The sequence below is a fragment of the Pleurodeles waltl genome, chromosome 4_1 (genome assembly GCF_031143425.1).
Source record: "Pleurodeles waltl isolate 20211129_DDA chromosome 4_1, aPleWal1.hap1.20221129, whole genome shotgun sequence".
Classification (NCBI taxonomy): Eukaryota; Metazoa; Chordata; class Amphibia; order Caudata; family Salamandridae; genus Pleurodeles; species Pleurodeles waltl.
In genome coordinates, this window is record NC_090442.1 from 248,550,165 (window position 1) to 248,571,665 (window position 21,501).

General features: G+C 44.2%; 1 protein-coding gene across 3 annotated transcripts in view; it reads left to right on the plus strand.

Annotated features, from left to right (window-relative positions):
* The window catches only part of WNT7B (Wnt family member 7B), a 293,293-nt gene that overhangs the window by 185,932 nt on the left and 85,860 nt on the right, over nucleotides 1-21,501 (plus strand). For all 3 annotated transcript variants that reach the window (XM_069228250.1, XM_069228249.1, XM_069228251.1), the window contains exon 2: nucleotides 3,381-3,607. In XM_069228250.1, the coding sequence (XP_069084351.1) occupies nucleotides 3,381-3,607 (227 nt within the window). The remainder of the gene's footprint in view (nucleotides 1-3,380; nucleotides 3,608-21,501) is intronic.

The window sequence follows — 21,501 nt, forward strand, 5'->3', positions numbered from 1 at the left end:
GGATATCTGGTTGCGCGGGACCTGGACAAAGTCACAAGTTCAGACTATGATGGAACACGGGCCGGCTACCGAGACCCAGTTTGGCCCTCTAAACAAGAGTACATTAAATCCTGGTTACAGAGCGATGCAAGTTCCTGTGCGGAGGATGCGTCGAGCAACCAATGTGATGTGAGGTCCAGGTTGGAGATGTATCTTGCAGCATCGGTTCTGGGGAGCTGCGAGGCTGCAATGTAATGTCCTGTATCATCGCAGAGGAGGCCATTGACGAGGGGACTTGTGATACAAAGTCCTGCATCAAGGATGTGTCAAGTACTGGCTGGTTTCAAAGAAGTTGCGGGCTTGCAGTGAGGAGTCCTACATCATCAATGAGGGTGCCATCGACAAGGGGCTTTCAATGTGAAGGCCTGTGTTGAGGATGTGTCGCACAGTGGTGGCTCGATGAGGTAGTGGAGGTGATACAAAGTTCTAGAGACAGGAAAGTCCATGCAGAAGAGGGCAATGCATCAGTTCTGCTCGAGGTTGCCCCACGAGGCAGAGAAGAGGCGTTGGTTCTGCTCGGTCATCAGAAAGGCTGACAGAACACCTTCAGGCCCACTTCGAAGGGTCCCGAACTGGGGTAGCACAACTTGGCAGGTTAGGACTCACAGTTGCAGAGTTCAGGTTCTGGTTACAAGAGACTAGTCCTTGGAGTCACTCTGATGATGCAGGGTTCTGGGTGCAGGTCCAGTCCTTCTCCCCCAGGTAAAATGGCAGCAGGTCAACAGAGCAGGGCAGCAGTCCTTCAGGTCCAGCAGAGTGGCAGTCATTTAAGTAAAACAGCAGTCCTTCTTCCTGGCAGAGTCATCCACAGGTCCAGAAGTTTACTCAAGAGTTGGGGGTATGGAGTCCAATGTTTATGCCTGGTGCCCACACTGAAGTAGAGGAAGCTTCTAGAGGGTTCCACCCCCTGAGGTGTAAAGCATTCCCTTCCTCCCTGTCCCAGCATGTCTGGGGTCACAAAAGACAAGCATCAAACCCTTGTGAGAGTGCTCAGGCAAAGCCTTTGTGATGTGTAAGTGTGGTAGATGACAGCTCATCCTCCTCATTAACTCAGAGTGGCCTATCCTGCCAAAACCTGCCTTCCCTTTATCACACTGTCTGGGAGCAATACACAAAGACTAACTGCCAACTACACCTGACCCAGAATTAGGCTGCTGGGTCCAAATAATTAGGACAAGAAATGCCAACTTTCTGAAAGTGGCTTTTTCAGATTTGTGACTAGCGATCCGTCTTTACCATTAAAGGGGGCTTTTAATAACAATTCTTTAAACACCAAACTCAGCCGGTCTACCTGCTCCCAATTGAAAGACACAGCTGATTAAATGTAATACAGTAACTCCAATATTATCCTATGGGAGGGGAAGGTCTTGCAGTAGTGAAAAACAAATGGAAGAGTTTTCACTACTAGAACATGTAAAACGTAAAAAGTAAATTTTACATCTAAATGCAATACACCCTGCCGGGCTGTTCAGGACCTACTCTAGGGCTGGCTTATATGCATTAAATAGGAAGGTTTGGGCGTGGCAAAAAGTTTATTTTGCAAAGTCGACATGGAAGTTATAAAAACTGCACACATGGGCTGCAATGGATAAACTGAGGCATGTTCAATAGGGCTATTTAAGTGGGTGGCACAAGTAGTGATGCAGGCACACTAGTAGCATTTAATTAACAGGCCCTGGGTACATGGGCCTGTAAATTAACACATTTCTTACTGTAAATTAACACTGTACTTGGGATTTGCATGTAAATTAAATGTGGCAGTTGGATATAAGCCAGTTCTACCATCTTTAAAGGAGAGAGAACAAACACTTTAGCGCTGGTTAGCAGTAGTAAGTTGTGCAGACTTCTAAAGCCAACAAACACGAAATCAGCAAAGCCAGGAGGTTGAAGGCAAAAGGCTACGGGAGAATCATACCAAGGATGCCAAGTCTAACAGTAGGACATAACTATAACTTAACCCCATAACTTAACTCCAGCATTCTTTGAAGTTCTGGTATTTGATGAGCCCCTAAGCTTTCCCACCCTCTCCACCATCTACTACCACTCTCCTTCATTGGCTCCTTGTAACCATATGCATCCTGCTACTCCAACCTACATTATATGATTTTATTCTCACAAATCTGGAGGCAGACGTGTCTCAAGGTATGGGATTTGGTACATGCCTGATGCTTGTACGAAGGAGAGAGACAGAGGCATAGATATAACACGCTTCTAGCAAGCACATATATAATGAATAAAGAGGAAGAAAGGGACTCAGTGCATTGGGCGGGTATATTGAGGGGTAATTCTTCTCTAGTTCCAGTGGAGAGAGGGCTAGCTGTTGTTTTACTAACCGTTTTTAAAAAATATTATTCCTATGGGATATGTTCTTTAAAATTAAAGTAAGAAGGAACTAAAGTGAAAAGAATAAAGATCAACCCAAGTGGACAATTGAGGAGGTAGGAACTTTGTTAATGTGGTCAGGAGAAATACCTTCTGCATGGAGACAATTCCATGGGAGTTCCAAGATGCATTACTTGATGTGGTAATTGGACACCATTGGATCTGTTTCATCTTGATGAAACCTCTGTTGATAACTAAACCAGGTAGCGGGAGTGTGTTTTCACCTATTGTTTGCTACTATTCTTACACCACAACCGAGTTCACAGTGACTGCCATTCCGCACCAGAAACACCAATTGCTAAGTTACCAGGATATTCTTAGATGTATGATGTCATTGTCAACCACTGTAGAGGACACTCAAGTACTCAAATAGTGGGTTGAAGAAGGACTTTATCCTTACAGAATTCATAACTTCAGAAGCTATCATCATTATTTATCCATTAAGATAAACCTTCTTTTACATTGTTATGTTATGCAGTAGGGTTTGTTTATAATATGCAAGCTACATTGTTGTGTGATTGCTATTTGCTACCTTAATTTATATAGATATTTGTGTCCTTAAAGTGCTTCACTCTAGTACCAGAATACATAGCTATTCATTATTTTTGTCATTAAACACTCCCACAGACCACATTGTCCACACTTACCATGGTGTATAAGGAAAACAATCCTGGCCCTTTGAACATATTATATCCTGCATCATAGAATTGAGTATGGTGTGTCTTTTGCTTACTGCCATCCTATGTATTTAGGGTTTTCTTCTTGTGTGTTGCTCAGAAATATGTCATATGAAGAAGGGTTTGGTCTATTGATGATCTTTGGACAGGATCTGTGTGATGTCTGCAATATGTCTGCCCTTCACTGAACTGCATGAAAAAGTCATAGTTTGATGATGAAATGGTACTAAAGTACCACTTGAGCAATTCCTTGATTTGATTCTTCCTTTTTATTTTCTTTAGAGCTTTGTCATCAGTGGTAGCTTTAGGAGCAAACATAATCTGCAACAAGATTCCAGGCTTGGCTCCTCGGCAACGAGCGATCTGCCAGAGCCGCCCCGATGCCATCATTGTGATTGGAGAAGGGGCACAGATGGGAATCAATGAATGCCAGTATCAGTTCCGGTATGGCAGATGGAACTGCTCAGCGCTTGGAGAGAGGACCGTCTTTGGACAAGAGCTTCGAGTAGGTAAGGGTTTATCTCTACAGTAGCTAATGCTGGGGCTACACGCTTTTATAGTGACTAATCCTTATCAATGTGCCTGTGCAAAACGTATCAACTGTTATGAGAAAAAACACCTTCCAATGCCAAATGCATGCAGACTTGCACACCTGCACACAACTGAATTCATAAATGGCATATCTCAAGTTTGCATGTGTATGTTGACAAGCAGCCAGCTGGGGCAGGGGGCATGCTTATTTGACTCATATTCATTAGGTGTGTGGCAGCAAGTCAATGGAGATAGTCCTGGGAAAGGTAGTCTAGATTCCTGCGACTATCAATCCAGTATATCATCAGTAAAGACATTAACATTCCATTCTTAATAGTACACCAACTACACTTGAAAAAGATAGAAGCGTTAAAATGAAGGCATTGGTCGATGGCTATTAAGCACCCCATTTTTGCATACTTTACTTACCACAGGTTAAACTGCAGTCACTGGTGTCCACCAGAAGACACAATTAGCAACCAATCACTGATGTGAACCAGGAAGCATATGAAAATATTTCCAGGTCTGCCTGGCTTCTCCTACTCTAAGCCCACTGTGCGGCTAGCCCTATTCTCCTCTCCTCCTTTTCATGTGGGGATGAGCAGAGAGCAGCGTATTTGGTAAATGTGCCCACACAGTAACCGCGCAAGTGCACGGCCGATATGAGCTTACTCATTAGCTTGGTAAACCTACCACTAAGTTATTATTGTTTTCTTTGAGATCATGTGACTTTTCTTCTGTGTTTCTTACTTGGCGCCTCATTTACAAGGATCTTGTGCCATCATTGCTTCATTTTTTTGATGCAGCAGCAGCGCAACCAGTGCTCCACACTGCTCCATATCTACAAACTGATGCATTGGGCCCAATGCGCCAGTTTGTAGAGGCCTGCTTCACATTGTACCTACGCCAGGTATAATGTATGCAGGGTAGGCGTTCCCAAGTTAAAATTTACAACTTTTCACTGCGTCTCTTTGCGACTTGATTGTATAAAAATTCTTACATCTGCTCAGAACAGGTATAAGGATTGATGCAGGGCTTTTAACATAGAACTCTTCTCTGTGTTCTGACACATTGCTGGAGTTGCGTCAGTCACTTTAGCGCCAACAGATGTGCCAGAATTTCTGACACATCCATGAAAACTTGCGCCATGGAGCTCTGTATTGTAATTACAGTGCATTTGTGGCAGGAGCAAGAAAACTGTCGCATCGATGCCAATGTGTCAGTTCTTGTAAATGAGACCCTTGGTTCGTCCAACAGTTAGAGAGGCTTGATTATCTGTACTTCGCTTTAATCTAATACCCCGAAAAAGCAGAACATGCTGTACTTACATCATCTTTTTTAACAATGGTGTTCTTGAGCCCTTGAGGAAGGATACGGTTTGATCCAGAGGCTTGGTAGTGTCAAGACCTGTTTTGAGGAGAGGTGCCGAAGGTAGACTGTGACTACAAACGAGGACTGAGTATTGCATCCAATCTGCCAATTCAGGGCCTCATTTACAAGTTCCCAGTGGCACACTGTGCCACAGGAGCATAATTTTTTTAATGCTCCGGTTGTTCAGTTCACTGACCCATATTTACAAGGCCATGAAAAGCCACCTTTGGTGGCTTTTCACGGCTTTGTAAATATGGCTCCCCTTTCACGCATAACTCTGCTTTAAAGGGAAATTCTGTGGGTGTTGAGTTGGGTGTTCCCACGCAACACCCAAGGAATGTGACACATTCCCATATTTACAAAGCTGGGAATACATCAGATTCCTACACCATCCCCGGGGTGGCGTTAAAGTGGCGCAACGGGGAGAAATACCATTATTTCTCCCTGCTTTTTCCTTTGCAGCACACATAGAAAGAGGAAAACCCCTTTAATGATTGTTGGTGTCACTTCCTGCACATAATCAATCACCCCTGCAATGCAGACACTCTTTCACCATGGCACAAGGGTGACTGCGTTGACTCTAGGCAGCAGTTTGTGAGCCACAGCACAGAGAAAAGTACTGGGATGAGTTGTATTTCTGTAAATACAATGCATCACTGCACTTTTAAAATGATGCAGCGCGACGCAGCAAGCTAATTTGCAGCACCACGCTGCGTAATTTCTTTGAAAATGAGCCCCTCAAAATCCGCATCAGCCACCCAGTCTAATCTAGACCTGCATTTCACACTTTTCCTTTCTTTAAGTGGTTAGTGTTGGGTTCAGTAGTTTTCACAGACCACACTGTTTAGGCTTTTCAGCAATTATGGTTTCCATAAATCCTATTTGAAAATTTGAGCCAGATTACGATTGCGCCGGCTTCAAAAATTGTGCAGACATTTGTATTACATTTGGACTGGTCGATCGGTACAAACATTGATTTTACACATGGCAGGTGATGTAAATATTGTCCTTTCACTTAGCAGTTGGTGGAAATATTCGTGCGGAAATGATTCTCCAGAGTGCAAACTATGTAATCTGGAAATGTGGGTGCAACATTGCACTGACAGCCGTGCAATATGTATGTTGACCAACGTTTGCTTAATGTAAATTAGGTTCTGTGAGAGAGTTAGTTAACACGACTAACAGGTACCTTCCCCAGTTTCGTACAAACTAAACGATACTTTAAGCTGATGGACTGAATCTTCTAAGTTAAATGGAATTAATCGACTGGACGTTTGAATTCCATCCACACCCGTGTAGTAACCCTACCAACCAAATAGCTAATTGTTTGCTAAGACGATAAGTTAAAGAGAAAGTATGCAGTTGCTTTAAAATCAATGTCTTCTGTAATTGTGTGGCCAAAAAGACTTCCGTAATAATAAGTGACTATAATGCTATCTCTGTACTAATGTATCAATGTACCCCAAGCTAATGGATCAATGTACACAAGCTAATGAATCAATGTACCCCAAGCATCACACTTTGTGATCATTCTGCTCAACAACTACATTCCATGAATGTTCGAAAATGGTATTTTTTTAAGTAACTGCTTAATGCCGGTGGATCAGTCTATTTTTAAGTGCCTCCAAATTTGGAAGAAATTGAAGCAGAGAGACGGGGAGGGATGATAATTGGCACAAGTTCGCCGAGTTCGACAGGGCTGGTGTGAAGGCCGTTGTCTTCAGGCATCACCACAGAGTGTCACGGGTATCACCACAGAGTGTCACGGGTATCACCACAGAGTGTCACGGGAGGGCACCAGGTTAGAGAAAATGGCCTTAAAATGTCGGCGTTGCTAGTGGACATAACACAGTGTCATTTTGCCTCTGGTTCCATATGTCTTTGCATTTGAGCTGCATTTCCTTCAGGACTGGAAGTTATACCCTCTGTGTCTGCAGTCACCATCTTTGTTGGGAGGTCGAACCTGGAATTACGAAGAAATAGAGGAAAAAGCTTGAAAGGAAGAGTGAAAGGCTTGATGAAGGCGGGGTTAAGGAGGTGGAAAATGAGGGTGGGATAGGAGTAAAATTGGAAGTAAAGGGGAGGGGGAGAGGGAAAGAAATAAAAGGACGCAAAAGAGTGGGAAGGGACGGTATGCAGTGCAGAGCACATGGAAGGAATGAAGGCGAAACCTCAGAAGCGAGAACAGAAGGCGGACCCATCAGTGCAATACCGCCTCAGCCTGCTTTAATAATGTATAAGTATAGGGGTGGCGAAAGCCAATATATTGCTGGGATCATCTGTGGAAAGATTTTTTATCTATTGAAGACACCTGGCACCAATTTAGTGAAAAGTTGTGAATGAGGAAAATCTGATTGCAATTTCTGTGTGTTTCTTGGAAGGATCTGGGAGCTGTGCTCTTTGGCAAGATCACAGAGCAATATTTGTGAATATAGGGAACAGCAGCCTTGGTGGCCAAGACAGTGCTGTGGATCGGTGCATACACTTGACACCTTCACTTTCACTTGGGCGGCAAAGACATCACCTGCCATTGTCGAGCTCTGTCCATTTTGTTTTTATCATTAAGTTGTTCATGCTTTCGCTCAGAATAGCGTGTCTAAACATGTACTCATCCTACTTATATGTCACTGTTCTCTGGTGTTGGTGTAAAGTGTGGTTTTGTTCCCTTGGTTACAGCCTGCCCTTCAGAAACTGATAAATGCAGTCACGGCTGCCCTAGAATGGCACCACTGTCCGCAGCCGAGGGGAGAGTGGCCATACTCAGCACTAAGGGGCGTTCTAGAATTTATGCAGAATATTGACTTTCGAATGCATCCTGTAGCTGATGCGCCACTTTTTCTTAAATATGGACCTTCGAATCCCTTCAGTCAAGCAGCCACACACTGATGTACTCCTGCACTCCCACAAGAGCTCACTCACCCTGCATTCAAATGGGCACACCCTTCATCCAGCACTCACACAAGAACTTGCCTCTACTCACCCTGCCCTGCACTCAATCAAACAATCAATAATCTTTATTCGGTCAAATAATAAAAAGACGATAAAAGTAAAGTCACAAAAATATATAACAATGAAACATTCATCTATTATGCAAATAGTTAACATCGTTGCTAAAACCATTACCAATCTTACAAAAAATTCCATGAAAAAATCCAAACACAACAAATCCAATATTTACTTAGTGTTAAAGGGCATATTTTCTTCTTATACATAACGCGGTTAATAAATAATTTAACATTGCAACACAAATTTCCATAGACGATAAACTCTGCAAATAAAACAGCCCTTTTATATGTATGGAAAAACCTTTGTTCAAAAGAATGGGGTGGACACATTTTCGCCTTTGCAAGACATACAGGGGACAGAACAACATAAAATGCGCAGTCGTTTGAGCTGTTACCCTATCACAAGGGCACGGTGGTAAACATGGATGCCATACCCTAGGCACTGGAAAAGCAAACAGATTTTGAACTAAATTCAGCCTTAGTTGAATAAGGTAAAACCTTTATTCCGCCCATTTACCCATGCCAGGTATGGCTCTAAAGCAAACGGTTTGCTTATTTGCATATATCCTATTACTGACGGCATAAGTGAAACACTCACTATCCTTAACTCATTATTCAACCGATATAGCTCGATCACTGTTATCTTACAATTTGCAGTAACATGTTCTGGATTTTCAAAAAAATGCCCACACCCCAGTCTACAGAACACCTGTTTTATATATGTAACCCAGAGGATTCTACCCTGCTATCTAGGCCTATGCAATCAGCCAATACTCGTTTAGAAAAGGCGGCTTGGGCAGTGCTCCATATTTTTACCCATAAGAGTAGGGGCACCAACTTAATACGATCTTTTATATATTCTACTCCCAACTCGGTGTGGGCAATAAAGCTAGCAGTGGCTCTAGAGGTGGCTAGCAATCTACAAGAAAACTATTTTCAATATTCTGGAGTTTCTTTACCCCTAAATAACCCCACACTACAGTTCCATAGGTTCCTGCCTTTAAACACCTACGCTTATAGAGCTGAACTAAATCACGTACCAGCCTTTGCCCTAGTTTTTTTGAAAACTTAAATATTGCATCAGTCGTTGCCCTCATTTTCGGAGCACTTGCTTAGGGATATTAACTTGTCCCATTTACCATTTGAGTCCAATAAGATACCTAGGTAATTAAATGTTTGGGTTTTTGCAATTGATCTACCCCTATGATAAAGCCCTTGTGCTTATTCTTTACAGGGCCCTAAGACATTACTAATGAATTTTGATCATTAACCTTAAGCTGAAGTTCAACCATAAAATTATTTAATCCTTCCAAAAGTATTTGCAGCCCAAAAGCTGTACATGCCAATAAAACATGGTCGAATTGGTTGCCTATTTTGGGGGACGTCGTCAGTGCAAACAATTAATGTTTTCTCTAGGGTATTTATATAAAATAAGAAATGGTGCTAGAATGCAGTCTTGTCTGACACCCAAGACTACCTTAATTGGAAATGTACAATCTCTGCTAGGGGAGGATCTTTAGTAACAGAGTCTTGATGGAGGTGCTGTATAAGATCGAATAACTTTATATCTATGCCTGCTCATTCCATCATGTCCCATGAAACTGCCATATCAACCATATTGAATGCGCAGGAAAGGTCCATGAAGGCCTAATGTAGAACACCTTGCTTGGCTGCCACGCATTTTCTCAATATAAAGGTAAGGTTTAATGCCTGTTCAGTTGTCCTAATCCAGGTCAAAAACCATATTGCACAGGGCTAAAGAAACAAATCCCCTCAGCCCAAGATTCTAATTTCCGAAGAATCACCCAGCCCAAGATCTTCAGCGATGAGTCTATCAGCGATGTTGGACAATAGTACAAGGGCAGGTTCAAGTCACCTTTCTTTAAGATAGGAACAATAATTGATTCCTTCCAAGAGGAAATCAAGCCCACCTTAAATGCAGCCCTCAGAACATTCATGACCTGTGGGGCCCAGAGGTCTATATTGGTTTTAAACAGATCAACTGCAAAGCCATCAGGGCCTGGTACCTTGCCGGGGCAGCACCACTAGCACTGCATTTGAAACTGAAACTAGATCCACAAGGTCTGCAAGTGCACGCATGGAAAAAACAGAAGTGCGCAGGATGTACCTTCGGAGGGTTTTATACAGCTAGCCTTTTGGAAATTACCTTACAGAGATCTCCAAAGCTTTTTACGATGGACATGGGGTCATCAGGGTTTGAGAGGCAACCCAAAACTTCACTATTAGTTTCAGAAATCAACTTCCCCAGAAATAATACTGGGTCAGTAGCCTCGCATCGGAGCCGGACCCCCTTGTTTGCGGAGTATGAGACTGGGGCCATTTGCCGTCCTGAAAAACTGTTGCCCTTTTTAAATGCAAAAGATAGAGCAATAGGGTAGTGATCGCTGAAAGAAACAATAAGAACTTCAAAACGTAACAGCAACTGGGCAAGGTCTCTAGATAAAAATACGACATTTACAGTTGAGCCCCTCCCCCTACCTATAAAAGTCAGTAGATTTTGGTTACTATAACCCTGGGTTTCCGAGGAAAATACTAGGTTCAATGATGTGAACACACAATGAAGGGCCCCCCCATAGCCTGTGTGTGTGAAATGGCTAACACCTCTATCCTGGGTATCCGTAACCCGCAGACCCGTCGCCCAATCATCTTGCATTTTGTTACATGAAAATCACCCACTCAGATAATGTAACTAGGGACATTGCCTTGAGCAGGAGATTCTGCAAACTTGTCACCTAACTCATCTTTAATACGGACTGAGTGTGAGGTGAAAAAAATAAAATAAAAATGAATTAACAGAATACAGGACTTGGTAGATAGATGCAACTTTCAAATTTGAAAACAAGGCCCCGACTCAATTACTTTGACCTTTATTATTCCATCAGTATTTGCGATAAAAACTGCTCCTTTCTTCTCCCAGAAGCTGGAGTAGCATTAAAGCAATTAGATCTGAATCCATTCAAAGCTATATTTTCAAGAGTCCGGTTTTCCTGGCAGCAAAACACATCATACTTCCCAATAATGGACAACCAGTTCTCATCTTTCAACTTTCCACGAATCCCCGCAATATTCCAGGAGAAAAGTGACAAACCCTTACACTTCGTATTTGATACTGTAGCATTTGGAGTTTCGATACAGCCAGCTTGACCCTGATCCGTTATATCAAATGCTAACATACTGGGGTTTTCTCTGGTACTGGATTGGGGGCATACAAGGGGATCGTGTGAGCCCAAATCAGTGTCTGAATTGTTAGTAGACTTAATGAAGTTACCTGCAAAACATGCTTGAGGAGGTATAGAGGACATATCATTGTATATCTCACTATCGGACCACATGATCCTTCTTGAGAAAGTCAATTCTTGGTATCCAAGTCGTTCCAAACTGAAAAACGATTCTCCAGTGGGATCAGGGGAGACGGTTGTCTGCTTCGTGGGGGAGGGGGCGGTGGAATATAAACCTTTTCTTTCTCTTGCTATATACGGAACTGTGTGCAAATGCCTATAGGAATAACCCAATGTCAAAATCAACATGGGGTCCTTCTGTATCATACCTGCCTGAACTTGTGACAAAATATCCCCCACTAATGCAGGTCTTCTGGAATTTACAATCAAGGTTTCCCCTGTTTAGGTTTTTTTTAAAGGGCCAAAACCACCTACTTGCCTTACAAATACAATTTCGTCAGCGAGATTCAATTGGGGTTTTAACCTTTGATTTAACCAAAAAACAACCTTATTTTTAGGGGATGCTGTTAACTCTGTCTGACCCAATGGTAATTGTGGTACGTTGGCCAGCATAATTACATAATGTCATGATGCTGAGGAAGGTCTACCCCAGGAAGGTGATCTAAAGCACTTACCCCCCCGTGAACTCTTATTAATTGCCAGATCTAATACTCTTTTCTGAATTGATGAAGATTGGTGACAAGACATTTTTTGTGACGGTCTAATGGGCTGAGCTGCATCAACTGAGACAATCCCAAGATCCCTGTTGCATGGATTACCAGGGGGGACATTTTTGCTGCATTGAGGGTCAATTATGGTCAAAGGGTGCCCTGTGTCCCGGAAAGCAGCGGGGTGAATTTCAGATTTCCTTGCAGAGAGCAATGTAGCAAATACCCCCGATTCCCACCCCCTCCCCAAGAGTTAATTGTCTGCGTTAATTCATTTGAATTATCTTCGATTTTAGCTAAGCGATCACAAACTGGGCAAAGTTTGATGTTCAGCCGTTCACTCAAACACACTTTCACAGAAGCCAGAAACTCAGCAGGAGGTGAAAAGTTTGTACTGGGGTGGCATGACCAGCCCCCTCCGGTATCCACTGCCCTTTGCTTGTTACCCCCTTGAGGACCCTTTTCCATTGTTTAATTGGCCTCTCTTCCTCAACTTCAGTTTCCATGACAGTTGCACACTGTCCATCTACATGATTACATCTCTGTTGTTGCAGGATGGCAAATGCTCCCATGTCCTCAAAAATAAACCCACTGTGACCCTGCTGCACAGTGGATGAAACAGTTCCAGGCATTACATTTGAAGCATTTATTTGACATATTATGGTGCTTCCACTAAAACATTATCAATTGTTGAGGCTGGATGCTTTGGCTGGGATTCCACTCCCCCTCCCGTATCCACTTTTCTTTTCCCTATTTCCTCATGAGTGAGTTGGCTAATGTTGCCCGAAGCTTACTAGTTGGTATGTGGATAGCATAAACAAAGATGATAAAAGGTCATCCTTTAATAATGCCTTTATTTTGGTACTTCTTACTTACATGCTAAAGAGGCTGCAAACAAAGATGTAAAAAGGGGGGGAGGCCTGGCCCGGCCTCTATCAGGGTATGATGGACTAACACAAGCCTGTCTTGGCCCAGTCTTCACCTGGCCCCACGTTGGGGCACGTTCTGCGTGTGTCCCACACAACGGGAGAACCGCTGCACTTTTAGAGTGAAACTATGTGTTGGGGCCGGCCAGATGAAAGGAAGGCTGGGGGACAAAGTCACAACCCAGCCGGTATGGCCCAGAAAGTTGCTCCTGCCAAGTCTCGCCTCCCGTGCTGTGGGAGAACAGCTGCACTTTTAGAGCACGATAATGTGTTGGGGCTGCCCAGGCGAAAGGAAAGCTGGGGGACAAAGTCCCACCCTAGCCGCTATGGCCCAGAAACTTGCTATTGCCAAGTCTTGCGTCCCGCTCTGCTGGAGAACAACTACACTTTTAGAGTGCAACGATGTGGTCACCCTGGTGAAAGGAAGGCTGGGGGACAAGCTCCACCCCAACCACAATGGCCCAGCCAAGTCTCACGCCCGCTGCAGTCATATATGCACATCATTTACATTACACTCATGTGGGCATACTCTTTACCCCAGCACATACCCAGCACTCACATAGGACCACCATTTACCCTGCACCAACACAGGCACACCATTTAACCTGCACTCATACAGGCACACCGCTTACCCTCTGCTCTGACAGGAAAAATGATTATCCTGTACTCACAAGGTTAAAAATCGCATCATGCACTTTTACAAAGGCACTTCCTGCTGCACTCACACATGCACACTGCTCACTCTTCAGTCACACAAGCACACCACCCGTCCTACACATGGGAAGAATGTACACTCACACATCCGCAATGCACACCCTGCACTCAAAAAGTCACAACTCTCACCGATAGTCACACAGGCACAGTTCTTATCTTGAAGTCATACAGACCCACTCCTGCAAATGTGCTCCCGGTGACAGCTCAGTGCAAGTGACAATGGTGAAAGATTTCTACTGTGCACAGGCAATATATACACGTACATATATATAGACTAACCATCAGGATATGTTTCATTTAGCAAAAGAATGATGGATTAAACCCAGATCTGTGACTGGGGGTGAGTGTTTGAAAAGTTTCATCCTTTTGTGTTGCTAAAGTTGCCCTAAGTGGGACGGGTATTTTCCAGACGTGGGTCCCTTTCTCACTGTGCCACTGGATTCAAGCTAGCCTGGCTAATGAGGGGTGATACTCCCAAAACTGGTCTCAGGATGCTTGTTTCCGGTCCAGGAAGAACATGGCTTGGCAGGTCGGGCTGGACTGCTCCCACGTGGAAAATGGTCAAGACTGATCTGCATATGGCTGGGTCCAAACTGGGGTGGCATAGTGAGCAAAAGAACAATGGGTTAAACCCAGATCTGTGACTGGGGGTGAGTGTTTGAAAAGTTTCAGCACTCCGTTCATCATCCATTTGTGTTGCTATGTTTCATTTAAGCCAGACAAATACTAGTTCCAGATTATACATGTCTGACAATGAATGAGTATCTTTATATCATTGAATTGTCTCTGCAACAGTTTATTGTGATTTATTTACAATGCAAACTCATTCATCATACAATATTCTTCAAGATGAATTCTTTGGTGTGTAGAGCTGGCAAGACAAGTCCTCTTGCTTCCTGCTAAATGCTCACGTTGTATACAATTATACTAAGTGAAACATGGTATCTGTTTGTATATCTAACTATCGGTGTCCCTTGGACTACAGGGTTGCACCTTTACAACTATATCAGCCTAAATTAACACAGCACATCCTTGTGTTGCTCCTTGCCTTCTATTCACACACACATTTGACCCTGCAACCTTTAGGCACATAGCTCCTTCTGCACTCACACCAGAGTAGAATTGGGACAAGAAATAGGCCAGGGCATCAAAATAAATGTGGTCCCAGTTAGCGAACCAGATAGCTAAAAAGTATTTCACATTTACAAATCAGGCTAGTTTTGAACTTGTAAAGGCACGCTGTAGGGGTATGTTGCAAGGTATGTGAGACTGTATGCAATTGTACTTGCTGCAGGTAATGTATGTAGTAATATCAGGAAAATCAAAAGTAAAAAACACCTCACATGGCTATCAAACAGGCCTACAATCTGCTAAAAAAAAACTGGCCCACACACTGATCTTTGAGACCAGGCCATCGGGCACTGCCTGATTGCCTTGCAGGCCAGTCTGACCCTGATTCACATCAGCACACTACTCCCCCTGCACTCACACAAGCACACTGCACCACCCCCCACTTGCACACCACTCACTCTGAACTCACATACTGCTCTTCCTTCACTTGCAGGCCACTCATCCTTCACTCACATAGGTACAAGTCTCACTGTGCACTTGTAAAGACACATAGCTCACCCCTCACTCACTCAGACAGCTCAAAGTGCACTCACACATGGCACACTCCGCACTCTGTCCTCACACTCTTCTCAGCCTGTACTCACAAACCGCTCACTACTCTCACTCTGCATTTATACCGTGTGACCCATCCTACACTCTAACAGTCACTGCTCTCAGGCTGCACTCTCACACCACTTATCCTGCCCTCATAAGCCAATCACTCTGAACTCACACAGGCACAACATTCACCTTGTACTGATACAGATCCACCTCTGCATGTACACAGGAACAACTCTCATCTTGCACTCACACAGACACACTGTTGACACTGCACTCACAAAGGCACACCACTCCACCCGACACACTCCCACATTACTTACCCGGCACCCACACACTGCTCACCCTGAACTCACACACCTCTCATACACACTCACACTGCACTCACACACCTCCCACACACACTCACTCTGCACTCACACACTGCTCACCTTAGAATTGGCTGAGGTGTAAAGAGTGTTCTTCTGTACCACCATGAAGCCTTTACATTATCTTGTCTATGAGCAATATCTCTGTAATGGGCAGGTGAGTCGTTGCCTTGGGGACATGGAGTCTGTCCTGAACCTGGCAGTGACAAGGGCCAACACTGCAGTGTATGTTACTCTAACTCAACATGACAGGCAGGTCAGCAAACTATGGAGGAGTTAATTTCCACACAGAAGTCACTCTCAGTGAAAGGCCCCAGCGCATGCCTTACCCTCCAGGCCCTGGCCACACCTACCATCTCAGTCTCTGAGCTAGATGCACTTCAAAAGACATGAACACCACTGTAGGCAGCAGATCAGTGTCCATGGAGGGACCTCGTGACCGGGGTCCAACCATCACTCACTCTGACCACCAAAGGCCACCTAGGCTTCAAGCTCCTGCACCACCCGTCTCCCTTCAATCCTTTCTTTTCATGCCAAAATATAGGTGGCAACAGCATCAGAGAGTACCAAGGCCAGTACAGGCTGTCATGGCCCCACTAGAGTTCACTGCTTGGGATGTGACTAAGTCACCTTGGGTCATCTGCCAAGCAAATTCAGCCAGGGCAGTGCCTTTCAATGTTTACAGACCTTAGCAGGACTTGTGGAAACCTCAGCTAGTAAGCATTTTGGAGTTCTGTGCAAAGAACTAGGATTGGCAGAGATGCGGCAAATGATTTACTGGCAAACAAGTTCAAAAGCAGACAACATACAGGATATATTTATGGACAGTTTATGTTAGCAGCAGTGAAGTGGCTACCTTAACTCAGACATGCAGATGGACAGACTACACTTTTGGCAGTTAGATGAGGCAAAAGCAATAGTAGCATGGCTAATATTAGCGTAGCATGATGGAGGACTTCCTTTGCATGCCATGGTGTGTCACATTTTAATGCTGCATCCAGTTTAAGGCGATGGGAGATGCACTCTTTTATGGATACTTTTAGACCTGGCACCCTTGGCATGGTTTCCCCTGACATTTTACCTTCTGACCTGTTTTTCAGATTTCATTTTTGCTGCTTTAGGATTTTGTGTACTTTACCCCTGCCGAGCAGTGCTAATGTGCAGGTGCTCTGGACTTTAAACTTGGGAACATTGACCTATCCACATTTATCATATTTACTTGTCAGTCCCTAGTAAAGTGCACTATATGTGCCCAGGGCCTGTACATTAAATGCTACTACTGGGCCTGCAGCCCTAATTGTGCCACCCACCACAGCAGCCCTGTTAACATGTCTCAGGCCTACCACTTGAGAGCCTGTGTGCACAGTTTTAAACTGCCATTTCGACCTGGCAAGTGCACCCACTTGCCAGGCCTAAACCTTCCTTTTTAATACATATAAATCACCCCTAAGGTAGGCCCTAGTTATTCTCAAGGCAAGGTGCGGTGTATTTAAAATGTTGGACATGTACTCTCAATTTTAACATGTCCTTGTAGTGAAAAAGTGTTAAGTTTGTTTTTCACTAATGCAAGTCTTGTCCTTCACATAGGGTTACCTTGAAGCAATGTCTAAGTGTAACTTCCAGTTGGGAAAAGATAAAAATTTGGCGTTTGGTGTGGTGTCTCTGCACTCACACTTTAAAATCACAAATTATGGTGAAATTGAATTTTAAATTGTAAATCTGAAAATGGCACTTTTAGAAAGTGCCCTCTGCCTGTCTCTGAATACACGCCTAGTGTGGATGACATTTGCATCCTGATGGCCCATCACCAGACTGATAGGCCTTCCTGGGCTAGATGGCAGGGAGGAGCTGACACTTACACATGAATAGGGCTGTGCCTTTCCCCACACAAAGGGCTGCATGCTCCCCTGTAGAGTGCCTGGAGCCAAGGGAGGAAGGACAGGGACCTCAAAGGTCTCTTTGAAGTTTCTCCCACTTCAGATGCTCAACTGGGCATACGTACGGGACCCCTTCACCCCACCAAATCACAACTCTACTGGAACCAAGGCTATTCTGCCAGAAAGAAGGACTGCTGTGCTGCCAGAAGGGACTGCTACTTTGTAACTGCATTGCTGTGTTGGCCTATTGCTTGCTGTGTACTGTGCTGCAAGAGGGTCTGACACTTTGCTGCTTGCTTTGCTGTGCTGGCCTGCCTCCTGCTACTTCTTGCCTGGAGTGAAAAGGACTGGACCTGTTCTCTACATCCTTGCACCCAAGATTCTCCAAGGGCTTTTGGCTTGTCCCCTGTCCTCCTGCAGTCTCAGGGACATCAAAGACTGCCTGCAACTCTCCTGGTGCTGCTGGACTCTGCCATCTGGGAGTCCTACCCTTGCCTGAGGTACCCCATTCCAGTCCTGGGCCGGAGAAGGGGGTTCTGCAGCTGTTTTCTGCAAAAACCAACACATCAACCCGACTGCGAGAGCAAAATTGGCTCATCGCTTCTTCAACGCCACTGCAGAGGTTGTTCGACATTGGCAGATACACAGTTTGCGTGACTGTGAGGCTTGACGATAAAGCATCTACCCGATTGCGGAGATTGGAACCAACACATTGTGCCGTTGGCGTCAATGCTTTGCTCCATCAAAGGTACTGTGTCAGCAGACCCTGTGTGGGTTCTGTAGCTGGCCTACTCTCCATCAGAGTCGGCCTGAACTTTGGATCTGCACTGGTCCCTCGTGACCTCAAGTAATGACCTCAAGTAACCTTTTATCCGCTAGTGACTTCTAAGCACTGTTTTTACATTTAATCTTGTATTTAAAAATTCATATCTCAACTTCTACCTCTTGGATTTTTGTCATTATGGTTTTGCTTTACTCAGATGAGTATTCTCTATTTTTTTAAACTGGCATGGAGTTTATTTGTGGTGTCTTTCACTGTGTTACTGTAATTACGCATTGCCTCTTAAGTTAAGCCTGACTGCTCTGTGTCTAGCTACCTGAGGGTGAGCACAGGTTAATTTAGGATGTGTGTCTGACTTATCCTGAGTAGGATTGAGGTCCCTACTTGGACAGGGTGTATACCTCTGTCAACTAGAAACCCAGTTTCTAACAGACACACATACATCTTCTCCCCAATCAAATGCTATACTCAAGGTAGCTAATGTGGTTGGTCACAAACCCTATCTCCCAGTAGTGCTTTTTCAAGTTATTTTTCTGTAGCTCTCATAAGGTGTGGAGACAGCTGCACTGTCAAACCTAACCTTAAAAGAGAAACCCTTCCTTTCAGAAACCAATTGTAGAACAACATCACGTTCTTCCTAGGCATGCCTGTTACGAGCAACCAGAATCCGTAACTCACATGGGGGTTTCCCTATCTAACAGCTAAAGCTTGGAACAAGCTTCCTCTTACATTACAATCTGACACTAACCTGCTTAAGCCAAGGAACAAATTCAAAAGATGAATATTTAAGCCGTAATACAAACCCCATTTGTGGTAGCCAATTTTTTTTTCTTCTATGGCATTGGTCTGTATTTCAGTGCCAGGGCACAAGCTCTATAAAATACAAAAATAAACCTTGGCTTTCTGCAACACTTGCAGTGGGCTTCTAAGAAATTTCTCCCTCTACTTTTAACACATTAAACTCTCTCTCTGCCGAACTGACAGTAACGGTAATTTGAGGAAAAAATACAATGATTTTGAACTGGTCCTACTTACTTTACTATAATGGGAGCAACATCTAATCTGATGTTGTTGTTGCCGTCCACCGCAATGACCTGCCATTACTCTAAATGGCTCCATAATATGCTCTATTTTTTATCACCCAAGATCCAACCCTGCCTTCTGTCAGGTGAAGCTAAGAAAAGGCTATTTTACAACGTAAACTCACACAAGCCATAAGAGATTGTGAAATGTGAGTATATCTTGGGAAAAGAGCCAAAGGCACTGGTGGACATGAGGACGGTCATAATCAGGCAGTGCTAAATTTGAAAAAGAATAAGTGCCAGGGCCTAAAGTTTGTTCACAAACCCGTGCTACTGAATGTTGGCATTCGAATACCAAGGCTACGAATACTAAAGCTACGTAGCCTTGATTTCACCTCACGCCCCTTTAATCCACCACAAAAGTCTCTTTGTCATTTTATCTCACTCTTGCGCTCACCCTTTGTCATGGTTTCTCCATCTTTCTCATTCTTTGCCAATTGCATATTTTTCTTTCGCTTGCTTGGTGTCAAAGTTTGATGAGGAAAAAATAAATGTTAGCCCTCAAAAATGAGTGCCGGTGGGTTCCACCTGCAACTATGGGCTCAAATTAAGCACTGCCATCAGGCCAAAGACTTGGCCCAGCGGGGCATGTGTAGGGGCTCCTAGTACCTTCTTAATTATTCCCTCCCAATCAACCGATTTGACTGTATTGATTGGAAGGTTAAATTGTCGAAAATGGGTTGTGCTATACAGAGAGTACATTCATATAAATCACTATTATCACATTGCTTTATTTTTTAACACTTTGGGCGAGATTTATCAAAGGTTCTGTATCGCCTTTAAAGCACACAAGGGGACGCAGGGCAACGCAAAACCTAGAATGAGATTTACAAACCCACACAAGGCCACCTTGCGTAGCCCTTTGTGGCTTGATCAATCTGGAGTAATACAAGGCTGCACAAGTCACTGCTTTGCGTTAATCTGCCCCAGGGTGTGTTCATGGGGGAAGTGTGGGTGTTCCCACTCATCCACCCTTGGAGTATGGCACATTCCCGGATTTGTCATGAGTGGTAGACCTGTGAACCTGTGAATGTATCAAAATGCTGCACCTTCCCAGGGGAGGCGTAACAAGGGGAAAATCGTTATTTCTCCAACCTGCAGCACATGTAGAAAGATGAAGAAGCCTCAAATGATTGTTTTTGTGCAGGAAAGTGTACCTTCCTGCACAAAACCAATCCTGCCTGCAATGCAGGCACCCTTGCACTATGGTACAAGGGTGCCTGCATTGGTGCTAGGCAGCCAAAAGTGCGCAAGGAGAGAGCAGGATTGTGGCATATCTTGATGGATATGGTGCATTCCTGCCCTCTCCCTTTCATTCATCTCAGCAAGGTGTCTTGTTGAGTTGCATGAAAAAATGATAAATATGGCCCGTTGTTACGGGATAGTCATTTTGGACTCCAACATCAATAAAGAGGTATATTTCCTATAGCAAGAGACCTGTGTGGGCCTTGAGGCCAACGAACAATTACATCCCTACATAATATTTATTTTGTTCCATAAAAGGGATCACTGTGCTCCAACAAAGCCAGTTGTACACACTCGCTAATAGCATCTTCGCCATTTTAATTTCTTGGTGACCACAGTTATTTTTTCAGTTCATTTCCAAATGTGGGGCTGACTGTTACATGCTGCTCAGAAAAACCACATATCTACATCCAACGGTTTGCTGAAATGAAATCCAGCTTCAAAAACATTCTGCCTCGAAAGGCAAACTTTGAATAGCACACACCGGAAGCTGCACATCTTTGCTACTGGTACACAGCCATGAAGCTAAACTTGTGTGCTTCCCTCAGATGGGAGGACGGTGTGTATACAGGCGCCGAGGAAGACCCCTGGAAGACCCTCTGGTAGGAAGATCTCAAATATAGACCGAGGTCAGAGTGGACATGTAGAGGGAGGCTCAAGCTCAGTGTTGGCAAACAGGGAGGTAACTACTAGCAACAGATTACTGCTGCGCAAGTGAACGCACTGCAAAGATTTGCAGTGACATGCCAGTATTTTTACTGTCCTCCCAGGGTCAGGGTGGGACAGAAAATGGCCTGGGCACCTGTAGGAAAGTACCATCTTTCTTGGCATGTTACCCCAAATTTTACATGTATGTCAGTATGTTTTTGCCTGTCTCACTGGCATCCTGCTACCCAGGACCCCAGTGCTCATAGTTTGTGGCCTAAAT